General features: G+C 42.0%; 1 protein-coding gene and 1 non-coding gene across 2 annotated transcripts; one reads left to right on the top strand and one right to left on the bottom strand.

Moving 5' to 3' along the window:
* The first annotated feature begins 352 nt into the window (after nucleotides 1–352).
* Nucleotides 353–424, top strand: Trnah-gug. Its single transcript has one exon. It is a non-coding gene; the product is annotated as a tRNA-His (tRNA).
* A 617-nt stretch (nucleotides 425–1,041) lies between these two features.
* LOC120899633 (SET and MYND domain-containing protein 4-like) lies at nucleotides 1,042–2,185 on the bottom strand. The gene is made up of 2 exons (XM_040305707.1): nucleotides 1,511–2,185; nucleotides 1,042–1,447 (listed from the first exon to the last, which is right to left on the bottom strand). The coding sequence occupies exons 1-2, from the start codon at nucleotides 2,161–2,163 to the stop codon at nucleotides 1,111–1,113; spliced, it is 990 nt and encodes a 329-aa protein (XP_040161641.1). The 5' UTR covers nucleotides 2,164–2,185; the 3' UTR covers nucleotides 1,042–1,110.
* Nucleotides 2,186–12,990: the final 10,805 nt, after the last annotated feature.

Genomic DNA, 12,990 nt, shown 5'->3' with positions numbered 1-12,990 from the left:
TTCCCATCCGTTGCTCTAAATAAATGCTACTTTTACTGAACAGATCTTCACTGAACTTGTAGTATTCATTGATGAGCATGGCGGAGGACGGGACCATAACATTTTGGATATACTTTTAGCCATAACATTCACCATGCTTACCTTTGATCTTGTTTCTCTACATTGCTTTGGTTCACCCCACCCTGGAATGGAGATTCGATCGTATTGTTAAATACGCTTCGCTCTGTTTCTTTGGCGTTCTTTCTCTTCAGTTGGCCAGACGATGCTTTCCCCACTGCATGGCCAGTAAAGCCATCGATTTGGATCGAAAGTTGAGCTGTTCGTGTAAGAAACTTTCCAATCACCGTCTGTAGCCGTGATCGTCTAGTGGTTAGGACCCTACGTTGTGGCCGTAGTAACCCAGGTTCGAATCCTGGTCACGGCAGTGCCGATTGGAAGAAGGAAGGGAATAAATCTCCAACATTTACCTTACCCCTCTCCCCAAGAACACTGTCACGGAAGACGGTGGTGAGAATAAACTTTTTCAATATACGAAGCCAGAACATCTCCAAACGTTATGACAATGCTTATCTTAATGCTTTTTTTTTTTTGCTATCCTGGAAGTGGCCTCTCTGGCTATTAAAGACAATCAGGATACTCCGATAAAGATACAGCTCGAAATACCCGCAAGGCATTGAGCAACATAGCTCGGAAGTTGGTCTAACGTTACTGCTTACGGGCGTTTCCATCCATCATCACATAAACGAGTAGAGAAGTATCCGAGACAATATAGGAAAGAGCTGTACTCCTTATCCCGAGAAGCTTTCAATTTCCCACGGGGAACTCACGTGATCCTAGAGTGATATTTCGTTTAGATAACAGGAACCGTTAATGGGAAGCGATTCTTTACATCGTGTGAGATGATTTATTTGATTTATTTCGATAGTGCATCTATGAAAAGTTGAAGTTTCGGAAGGAATAGCAATACTCCGTAAATGTTAAGTTGTTATTTATCAAAAAGAAAAATTCAGTTTATTATCATCATATCGAATTCATGGGCATATTGAACGAACATGAAATGTGTCAAAATTCGCGCTTACCATATACTTAAGGAGATTAATTCATTTATACTCAGTGTTTCCAATACTCTGCATTTTCAGATGTTTGGTTGTACAATATTTGAAGAGATCGTACAAACGTTATCTGACTAATGCAAACTTCATCTGCAGGATACAATTTTGGTGTTTCATTAAGAAAATGCCGTAGCTGCGACATGAGTTTGCGCACATTCTTAGAATCATGTGTTTTCAGTATCGAATAATAATAGAACAGTTTTTTTCTGTTTTTTGATATATTACAATTAATTGAATGATAATTGAACGTACATGCTTCACACGTGCATCGGAAGCTGTACGCTAATGACAACATTAATTGCCTCATTGCTCGTTCATGCGATTTGTGATCCGCTCTGAAACAAATGAAATTATTAGTATGATGAAGAGTGTCCATTTCTTCTATTGATTTCACTTACTCATAACTATCGAACAGTTGACTTCCTTCGAGAACTGGACGGATGACAAAAACGGCACACCGCCCATCGCGCAAAGTAATGCGTTGCACGTTGGGAGCACAGGAATGATTCAGCATGCAGATCAATGGATAACAACCCACTGCAAATGATTCAGCCACGTATTCCTTCACCTTGTACGCATTAAAGGACAACAATTTGCTGTTACATTCCACGATGTGCATATATCGCAGGATCAAATCTAGTAAAAGCTTGTTTGTCGTTGGGTTTGCTCCACACACCGGTCCTAGCTCTGTTCTTTCCAGAATAAGGGTATGTAGGATGGTAGCATTGAAGATGTGGAAAGCAACAAACATGCTGTCTCGCCGTTCTTGGTTAGTGGTTAACACGTGCACCGTGTTGAAAATGTCCTGTTGTGTTGCTTTATTCCAATCCATCGTAAACCCGTTAACATTGGATTCATCCAGTGCATCGAGATGATCCTTCAGTGTCTCTGGATTATTATCGAAGGTGGCGATCGCAATGGCAATCATGCGAATAGCAATCAAGGGAACTTCTTCGAAAACTTCCCGCATGTCTCGTAAAAGCCCGCACTCATATCGATGATACTTGTTGTACGCTTTACTCAGACATTCCTCCGAACAGTACATGGCCATTGTACATCTTTCGCACGGAATCAATGTGAATGGTCGTTCGCCATGGCAAAAATCACATCGAACATATCGCAACGAGTCTTTCGATCATCACGACATCGCCCACCTTCAGCTTACGAGTGGCAACCACTCGTAACATGTAACATGCCGTCCATATTCTTCGTTTTTGCGCAGTTCCAGACAGTTGGCAACTTGCGGCGCATTCTCTTTGACCGGATAGCTTAGCTCGGGCTCTTCCACCACATCCGGAGAAACCTTGCTCGAAGAAGCATTCTTGTTCCGAGCCTTTGCCAAAGCATTTTTGGCCTCTTTTTCGCGTTGTTTCAACTTTTCTGTCAAATACTCTGGATAGTTCGAATCACGAGCAAGCCAAATGTTCTCCAAACAGTCCTCGAAGCGATGCATCTTCAGACAAATGGTTGAGCGATTTGCATAGGCCAATGACCTTTCTGTCGATCCTTTTTCGGAAAAAGCGATGCTCTCATTGTACAGCTTGATGGCCTCGATGTAGCGTTTGACGTTCGGGTGAAACATTTTATTTCCTTCGGATCGTAGCTGAGTCGCTTTGGTATTGTCCTTTACATCGTTGCGCAAGTTCAATTGTTCACAAACGGAATAGTTACGAATCCAATCTCCAATTTTGGGGGCCAGGAGCTCGACAGTCTCTTTAGCACTTAGATTGTTAAGTTTTGCTTGTAATATACTGGGTTTAAGGAATGTATCGTACATTTTTGCAAACAACACACGCTTATTTTTTGCTCTACATGTCACAGACTGTGTTTCGTAAAACGTGTCCATGTATTCATGAAGTTCCGCAACATATTCCTCCATTTTTTAAGGCAACAGAAGGCAAACAGAACAAACTGAATTCTGCCACTAAATAAAACAAATGCACTCTGGTTAGTAATTGAAACTCGCTAAGTCACTCAAGCGTTCTGTTCCTCAAGAAGCGTGCCTCTAGATGGAACATGTTTCTTTGAACTCGCACAAAAGAATGTTCCTTGTGGTGGAATTATCCGTTGACGTTTGGAAAGCTGCGCGATCCGATCCGCACACCCAGTTGGCAATCTGAACAGCAACGCTAAACAAGGGTCAAACAAGCGATCGTTAAATTATTTTGTAAAAAGAAAAACAGATTAGCGATATTGCAAAATGAGGACGAATTATTCATTCTATGATTTTTTGTTTTAATACTATATCATTTTTTGCTCACAAAACCCAAGTGCCACAAATCCACTAAACGACCACTAAACGGCTTCTAAACGACTCAAGCACTCTACCTAAACGGAATATAGAAAGACTTCGTTTAGCAGACTCATGCGTTCTTAAAATAGCAAAAAACTGGTGGCGCTATCTGTTGATGGGATACCCCAACCAGCTGAGCTTCAGCGATTGGAGGAGAGCTTTCTCATTTCCTCTGTACTGTTGTATGGTTTCGCAATGAAGTTATGCATCGCTAGAACTAGAACGGCGACACGATTGTTTAAATATTAAACTCCAACGGAAACCACCAGCACTGAAGCAAGTGAGATTTGAGTAATGGTCGTTGGTGTTGATACCCACGTATCTGACCACACGACCATTCATAGAGATTATTGCTCAGAAAGTTAGAAGGCTTATAGAGGTCATGATAAGATGAATCTTGTCGAAACACATTGCAAGAAAAGGATAGCAATATAATGATGAGTTGTAATACGCCATCTATTGATCAGACCAATGAAGCTGTGGAGCTTTCATTTTTTTTCTATGGATACTCAATTTTCCAGTCGTTTAAGCTTGATCTGCTTAATCAGCTTAATTTCATATAAAAACCAACATCGTGTAAAAAGTCATGAGATGAAGAAGATGCAAAAGGTTTACGAAACGGCTAACGCATAAACATATGTTTTAATAAACACAAAGTGGTGATATGAATTGGCGCGTGGCCACGGAGGTGAAAAATTGTTGAAAAAAATTCAAATTTGTCCAAATTGCTTGTCAACTTGTCAATGAGCTTTTCTCGTGGCCGCACCAAAAATATACACGAGAACGACAGAAAGCTCAAAGCTCTGAATTTCATCAATATTTTGTTTAAGAAGTACTAAATAGATACATACATCAGTTAGAAACATGCATTTTAACATTATTATCATAGCAATGGGTCACAACTGCGCCAAATAGCTGTTTGTTTAAGCTTCTTTGCGACGTCAAATGTTGACACTTTTTGTCAACTTTTGTCAACTTTATTTCCTGGCTGCTCTAGGTTACGAAATTTTGACAAAGCTTAAAAAATGACACAAGCTCCATTTTAAAAAAAAAATCAGCATTTTGTCACTCCCGTGGCTTTGCGCCTAATAACTTATTGTACAGGTGTGGCTCCGTGTTACGTTCCATGGGGAGCAAGGTGGATTTAAAAATTTGTTCATATAATTTATCTACCCAATTTTTTCGATTAAATATTCTTTAAAAATATATTTTGGACTTTGCGAGTTCTTATTAAACATTAGAACATGGATTAAAATGTGTTATTTTGTTTTGTTCCGTGAATTTATTCTATAATTCATTGTGTTTTCGACATTTTTGGAGATAAAAATTAAGAAAACCATTATTTTATCAATTTTCACATTGATCCCTTATTATCGACGAGCCGCATGGACAATTTACGTGAGATTAGAACTCATACTCACATGATTTTAAATTTCGTGCATACACAAATCATCAAATCTTTTGTTAATATATCTCATTTTTTCGATAAAACCAATAGACACACACAAATGCACATAATAACAAAGAAATCTGTTCTATTTGCTAAGCTTTGTGTGCGGAAACCAATGGTTCACGGTTCAAAACTGACGTAAAGCCCCTCAACTATGGCGACCCCCCAAAGGCCCTAATCCACCACCTGATACTTTTAATCCACCTTGATGGGGAGCTCGAATGCCTCCCAATATGACGTCATCGATGGAATGTGCCACTGCAGCAAAACGCCAAAGCACTCCACAAAATTCTATCGATGTGCGTCGATCGAGTAAACAAACCAGAAGCTGGTGCCTGAAATCGAGTAAACATTTGAGTGAAAAATGGACCATTAGGTAAATAATATGTTGCTGAAAGCAATCTGAAAACAATGTCCCGCTTGGAAACTGCAAGTAAGTATCTATATCAATTCTAACACAAGGATTTTGCATATGCGGTTGTTTACATTTGTTTCAAATCAAGATTTTTTTTTCTTTTTGAAGTGTTTTTTGTGAACATCCAATCGTTGCAGCCATTTCTTGCATTATTGGTTCTTAATCCATGATGTTAAACGAATTTTTAATTTCATGGTCTGTAATTCAACTTTAACCCAGAAGTTGAATGAAATTCACCCCGAGCCATGGCCAGGTGTCTGTAATGTAACAATCATCATCCATTGAACCACATTGTGCAACCACAAGCAATGCAATAAAAAGATCAACGGAGGACGAATATGCCTCAAAACGCTTCTCGTTTGCGAAAGGTGTCTGTAAAGGATCAATTTTCGGGCCAGAAGTACCTTTGTGGGAAGCAATCTGCGGCAACCACTTCAGGCAAGAGTTTGTTCAGCTGTTGTTCATTTCGGAGGCGCACTTTCTCCTTCAAAGAATGGCACAAGGACAGACAAATAGGGACAGGATCATGGCAGGGTCCTTTAGGCTGCTTCTGCCAAGCAATCGGAAGAAGTCATTATGGGAATTAATTGATGTGTAAATAGTGGAAACATAATCCCGGGCTACGAGAGTGTGTTAGGCTGTGGCGTGGTTCTGGAGATTTCCGTTGGTTCAGAAGGCACACGAAGGTTTTGCTTGTTTGCTGTTTGTGGGACTGAAGACATTGATCGAAGCAAAGGAGTCAGTGAAATTTTGAACAGAGCTTAATTTGTGTCCTTCAGTGTCAGGAGACGGTAACCAATCGTCGGAAAAAGGTGCCAAGGCAATCACTTAATTTAAAAATCATTAAATAAATTAATTCCCGCACTTCAATTTGTCACCCCACTCAGCATCACGGTGTATTTTGTTAATACCAGGAACTACCGGCGGCAATGTACAATGTGTCACAAAATGAGAAACATACCCCGAAGGCTGTACGCCACCCCGTCTGATCCGGAATCAGTAAGCAGTACGCCAAATCAAAGTGACAAAAACAAACCCACACGGGGACCAGCTAATCGTTACCATCCGTGCACGTGGCCGAGGCCTTCGCGCTGTGGCCGACACCTTAGTTAATCGAGTATTTTTTGCCATCATTTTCAGTTAATCGAAAGACTTTTGCCCTCACTTTGTCCCTTTCTCACACCTTGTGGCTTATTACTGCTTATTAATCTGCACTGCACCGTACAGGGTACAAAAGTCGAGTGGAATTGGGTGGGTTGAAAGTGATCCCGTCTCCCTTTTGTAGGGTAGGGAACGGCAGCTCTTGCTCATATCAATGTCAACTCTGTCGGAACAATTATCCGAGTTCTGTGCACCTGACAAAGAGCACTTCAATTACGTTTATTGCTGCTAGGGGGAAATGATTTAATTATGATAGGCAGTGAATCACACCCTATCTTTGTTTAATTTTCCCAATTTTTTCCAAATGAGCAACTAGCATTTAAATTGAAATTAATTAATTGATATTTTGCGCTCTCCTTCCCTTTTCTGTTGCTGCTTTTAGAGCGTTGGATGGCAGTGTCGGTAAGATTATTTGCCACGCTCGGCTGAAGTTAAGCTGGTTCGATATGATGCGTCATGCTACAATGCTATAGCCGATGCTCTGTATCATGTTTTAAACGATTTGAAAATGCAACAAAATATCAGCACTCAATGGCTAAGCCACGGTTCGATTTGTCACGGGCCTCATCTCTGTGTTCCGGACGGAGCTTATTGAAAAATGGCTCTATGGAGCGAAAGGCTTGATGGCAAATAGAAACATTTCAGTGAACCGCGTCTAATCCTCTTGCATAATATTGAACGATGCATGACAGTATACCTATTGGAAAAAAAGAAATCGGGGCTGAAAGCATGCCACATCTGTCTTTTTTGTTTTTTTTTAAAGAAAACATACATCGTTTGATTTTAAAAACTTTTTTTTTAATTTTTAAATCCTGTATCATTACATTTAAAACATTTTTTCTATTTCTTACATAAGTAACGGGAATTTTAAAACTCTTATTATGTGTTTTAATAACTGTTATTTGTAGAAGCATTTTCTGTTCGTTGTACTTCATGTTGTTGCTCATACCCGTTCCATCACGGATGCGATATTTATCTCGTACAAAAACCCTTCTAATTCACTGTACGAACCAATTCGAGCACTTTTGATTTTTAAACTGCACGAATTATCAAAATTTTGTTCCTGCTTCGTTCCCACTATGCCAACCCAACGCAGGACGCACTGTGGAAGAGAATTTGGTGGACAAAAGTTAGTGAGCTATAAACATTGTGCCATAAACTGCCATAAAACAAGAGTTGAGAATTCTATTTTTTTGATGCAAAATCAGAATTTTCAGTCGTTTTTCGGGGGGAAACTGTAATTTAGCCGCTTGTTTAATTTGGAACAATACTAAGGCTTGTTAAATAATAATTGATAGCAAAATTTTGCGTATTTTGCTACATTCGATAGAAATATTCTGAGCTTAACTCAACTGCGCTTCAATCGAGTTTAAATTAACAATCACACTAATCGCCCCATAGACTGTTAATTATTAGTGATAAGCGTCAACTAATCAATCGATCAACTAATTTTCCCCCGGCCGACCTCACCACCTTCCTTCCCACACAGAATGAGGCCACCAGCTTCCTCCACCGATTGGAAGGTTCTGTGTCCCGATTTTCTGCGGCCAACGCTTCTGTGGTTCTGTAATCAATTTAAAACCAGCTTCACCTCATTATGCTTGCAACAATGTTTCGAAGTTGTTGCGCAGTCATTCGCCAAATGTGACCGACCCGGGAAGCTTTCTGTCCCATGGCAACCGGCTAATTGCGGTTGATTGATCACTCACTTTTCAGCTGCCCTTCCCGGGCTGGTTGTGGCTTCTTTAGAAGCTGGCCGATGTGGCTCCCTCGTTCGGAAGTCATTCTAACGATGACCACAACGACGTTCTCTCTTTCTCTTGTTATCAGCAACCATTAACCGAGTGAAGCTCCAAGTGAACCGAATCGGGCTTGCCTGCCCGATAAGATAAATAGACTCATTAATGCAGCAAAAAAGAGAAAAGCAACAGAATGGTGGTGAATGTTGAGCGCGCCCTCTCAACCCAAAAGGGGAACCTGTGGCGTTGAACGTGACGGAAAGTTTCAGTTCAGTAAAATTGGAATTGGTTACACTTTCCCGTTGGGTTGGTTGGGCTGGGAGGCGCTGTCTGATGTTTCTTTCATAATGGTATGACTTTTTTTTTCTTTACATCAGATGATTCGTAGGAAGGGAAGGGAGTCCTTAAACACAAAATTCCATAAGTGCTGCAGCTACGTTAGAATTCACACCGAGATATGTCCTCCCCCTGGGATTAGGCAGTTTGTCATTAATTAACGCGCAATGACCGCAACGTCGGATGGCATCGGACAGACACATCAAATTGCTCGGAAAACGGAGGGACGAACGGACATCGGCCAATGATGCAAGGGTGACCTTGACGGTATCTGGTCAGGGTTAAAAAGGGCCTTGCACATACCCACACAAAAAACTCCCCATGTGCCCAAGGAATGTTGAAGCCTGCCTCAAATATGTCTGCTGTGGATGGTTAATGTTGAGAGATAATGAATTCTCCGGCACTGTGCCTCGGTGGTAGAGCGCCATGCGGTCGACCAGAAGACCGATGCGGCTAATAATAAGTGGTAATTTTTTAATGGACTGGAAAGAAACGATTCCTCATCTTGTGGAGGCATTTTCGGTGGATGAAAGAACTGCCAGAAAGCGTTCGGTTTGAGAGAAAGAGAGCGCGTAACAGAGCGAACGAAAGTCTTGCTGGTGCTGTGACGAATTTTCGGATGCTTGATCTTCCCACTTTCCCTGGGCTAGAACAATCCTACAGTGCGACCACCGACGGCGCGGATCGTCTCATCTCGAAGCGTCGCCTTCCAATACGTCAACTGATTCTGGCCGACGGTGACGACGACGATGATGATGATGATGACAAAGCTTACGCTTTTAGTGCCCCGACCAGCTATCGTCGTCATAGCCTTCTTGTCGATCAAATGACTTTCGTTCACTCGTTCGTTCGTACGCAATCGTTCTCGGTCGGATGTCCGGAAGTTAATTCGGAAGAATTGGGCCGTTTTTGTTTAATTTCCCCATTCTGTCGAATTAGCTCTACAACTTGTTTCTGGTTGTTTGAGCGGGCCTTTTCTTGTGATGGGAAGCGGTTCTAGGCGCCACACAGGAGCTAGAATTTGATGACTCATCGAAGAATACCGGTGGCGGAAGAGATGGGTGTTGCAACAGAGCAACTCTTTGTGTAATTAAAAACCAATTTTTTCCTTTTTTCTGGGTTAGTTTCAAAATGTGGTGTATTCCATTTTGCGCTATTTGAAAATGACATTTTTAATCTTATTCTTCTTTTTCTTCTTCTTCCTCTTCTTTTTCTTCTTCTTCTTCTTCTTCTTCTTCTTCTTCTTATTCTTCTTCTTCTTTTTCATCTCCTTCATCATCATCATCATCATCATCTTCTTCTTCTTCTTCTTCTTCTTATTCGTATTCTTCTTCTTCTTATTATTATTATTATTCGCATTAATCACTCATGGCCGGTCTCGTAGTACAGTCGTCAACTCGTACGACTTAACAACATGCCCGTCATGGGTTCAATCCCCAAATAGATCGCGCCGCGCCATACGTAGGACTGACTATCCTGCTATGAGGGGTAAACCAAAAAAGTCACTGAAAGCCAAGCCCACAAGTGGGTACAGGCAGGCCTTGACCGACATCGGTTGTTGAGCCAAAGAACAAGAAGAATCACTCATGGCGCATAATTCTCATAAATTCATTGATCAACCAATATGAGTGTGAGGACACTCGGTCCATAAAGGATTTGAACCCATTACAGGCATGTTGTTAAGTCGTGCGAATTAATGACTATAACAAGGGACCCGTTTCACAGTCTAGCATGATAGAATAAGTCGTCTCAACGATCTAATGCAGAGTAGAAGAGCAGCATATAGCTCTTGAACGTTGAGTATAGCCGGAATTCGGTGCCTGGACCAGGAGTAAGGATTGGGAGCTGATGTTCCAGAACCAGCAGATATCCCGTTAAATAGTTCCAGGTTAGCTTCAACTCGAAACCATAGTTGACTGAGGCTCGGTGGAAAAATTCTACGCCTAGTTCAAGTTGTATTGTAGGACTGGAATAACTTCAGAATCAATTCTAGGCTGGAATAGATACAATACTAGTTACATGATCGAATATAACTTCAATGTTTGGTTTGCAATAGCCTATTATGGTAATAGAATAACTGAGATAGGTTCGGGACCAGCTACGCGAAATTGCGACTGGATTAGGCTTAAAATGCTAATTCTAAGGCTAGGAATATCCTCTAGCACCAGGATGTATTTGGGACTAGTTTTAAGGCTTGTTTAGATTAATGCACACGGCATTCATGAGTCTTGGGACTAGTTCTAGGATCTAGTTTTGAGTATTGGCATAACATTCCACCCTGTTTTCAATTAGCAGTTCAGTTCCAAGAGTTGCAGGAGATGTTCTACCAAAATCAGTTTCAGCACTACGATAGATTCAGAATCAATGTCATAACGTGTTAGATTTAGGACGTGCTTCAGGTTCAATTATAAGACAAGCTCTACATCTGGGATAATTACAGGAATAAAGCAGCTGTACAACTTAGATAGGCTCAAGACTAATTCAAGGATTGTGATAATAATTTCGGGATGAGTTTTGGGATATTAAAAAGGTTTCAGTGACTGTTTTAGGTTCAAGATTAGTTTGGGAATAGAAATATACACTAATCCCATGTCCAGAAATGCCACGAATCCTAAGATGTAGTTTTGTTTTGGATGAATCCCTGTTCCAAGTTTTAAGATGAATTTGGGGACTAAGATAAACAAACGCAATGCTTTGTGTAAGGTTTAGTTCAGAATGCTTGCCGAACCGCCTCCTGGTCCTTGTTAGTTTCGGATTCAAAACTTGCAAAAGGGTATTCGCCGAGATGTAGTCAAGTTAAGGTCACTAAAGGGTACAAACAATGAGATACCTCGGAATCGTGTTGCATATTCTGTCTAGATATTTGAATACTGGAACCAGCAATATTTGTCCCCATGTTTTTCTCCAAACTGCTTCCTCAATCGGCAAGAAACCATTCTCCAATGACCTGTAAAAAGCGGGAACATTGTTTCCGAATTGCAAGTGCACACATCGCCGCGATTTAGTTCCAGCTGGCGAAACACCGCAAGGGAAGTCATCCGGTCATGCTGCACAAATTAATTAGTCTACAGGTATCGAGCGCTTGCTCCCCCCGAGGAGGACCGGCCGGGACGCGCGACATTATTGAAAAGCCCCAGGAACGCTCTTTCCACAACCAAGGTGGGCCGCAGCGGTGGCCAATATTGGCGCTGCGCGCTAATGAACCGTCAAATCATTTCATGGTCTTCCCCACCTGCCCCTCCCCCGCAAACGAAGCCATCGGGTGAGGTCAATTTTCGGTGGCACTAATTTCATCCCCCCCCCCCACCGGTGAGGCTAGGATGAGGTTTGGGAAAACTAATTCGATTGCTGAAGCCGATGTGTGTCTGTTTCTCTGCAGAGCATGTTGTTTTTTTGTTGGTTGTCTCGGTGTGCTCCAGGATGAGTGTACACAGCGGCTCGGCTTCATAAATTAGTCGCAGTCCAAACCGAATCATCCTGACGCCGGCCGACACACAGCTGCTGCCGGTGCTGCAGGCCAGCCAGTCGATAACGATGCCGTCGAAGTCAACCGACCGTAGAGCAATGTGTGTGTGTATGTGTGTGGTTGTACGTGATGCTCGGTACGAGAACGTACCGGGCCCTTCAGAAAAGACCCGCGTCGCGCGAGTTAAAACACAGCCACACCGGGCCACGCGCTATCGCTTTTTGTGTCATGCCCGATGCGTGAAACTGGGTGAATCCAATTGAATCAAATGGCCGGGTGGCCTGCAGGGCTGTCTGGGCGTTCGATTTGCCATTTGGCAGGGAAACAAGAACAGTAGAAAAAAAACGAAGTCAAATGAAATTCAGGAAAACAGGACCGAATCGTACTCGGAGTTTAATTTTTTGAAAGTAACACGTACTCCCGAGTCAGCGAACTTCACGTCGTCCTTTTTTTGGAGGCACAAGTTTGAAAGAACTATTACCGTTTGAAGTGAAATACAATTGGAATGGAGAGAATATTCAAAATAACTATCATATCAAAGAGAGAAAACGTTGCTTTTTACCAAAAATGTGTGACAGTTGGGAGTGTCCACCCAAACGCATCATGGCCTGCACGCCGGCACGAACCAAATCAAATCAGCAGGCCATGCGTGGTTTCCAAATGTGGTTACCGATGCGGAGAACCACAAGCGAGCTTGTTCGTGCTTGACCGCAGGTGAAAAAGGCCTACTTCGTTCCCTTCTCTTTGCCTTTCAGACGGAGCTACACACATCGGGTCAGGTGATGCTGCAGAAAGAAGCAACCCTTGACCCTTCAACACTGACCATATTGAAACAACAGAGGCTTTCGAGTGAGAGAGAGAGAGTCAGAAAGCAGTGGAACTAAAAACAGAAATCGAAAAGACCGTAAAATGCAATCGTCATTCCCTTGCCGTTGGAGCATCGTGAAGCAAATGGTATGGTGAAGTGGAACGGAAATTCAATTACACGTGTGTGTGTCGGTACCTGGTTCTGATCTAG

The sequence above is a fragment of the Anopheles arabiensis genome, chromosome 3 (genome assembly GCF_016920715.1).
Source record: "Anopheles arabiensis isolate DONGOLA chromosome 3, AaraD3, whole genome shotgun sequence".
In the NCBI taxonomy this organism is placed as follows: domain Eukaryota; kingdom Metazoa; phylum Arthropoda; class Insecta; order Diptera; family Culicidae; genus Anopheles; species Anopheles arabiensis.
The sequence above is the reverse complement of the archived record's forward strand: the minus strand, read 5'-3'. Positions and strand labels throughout refer to the sequence as shown.

What these genes read in the sequence shown, in the direction of transcription:
- LOC120899633 (XM_040305707.1), bottom strand. Translation starts at nt 2,163, where the DNA reads ATGGCCATGTACTGTTCGGAGGAATGTCTGAGTAAAGCGTACAACAAG. An exon ending in CAACTGTTCGATAGTTATGA is followed by an intron (nt 1,448 to 1,510) that starts GTAAGTGAAATC and finishes CATTTGTTTCAG; the next exon opens with AGCGGATCACAAATCGCATG.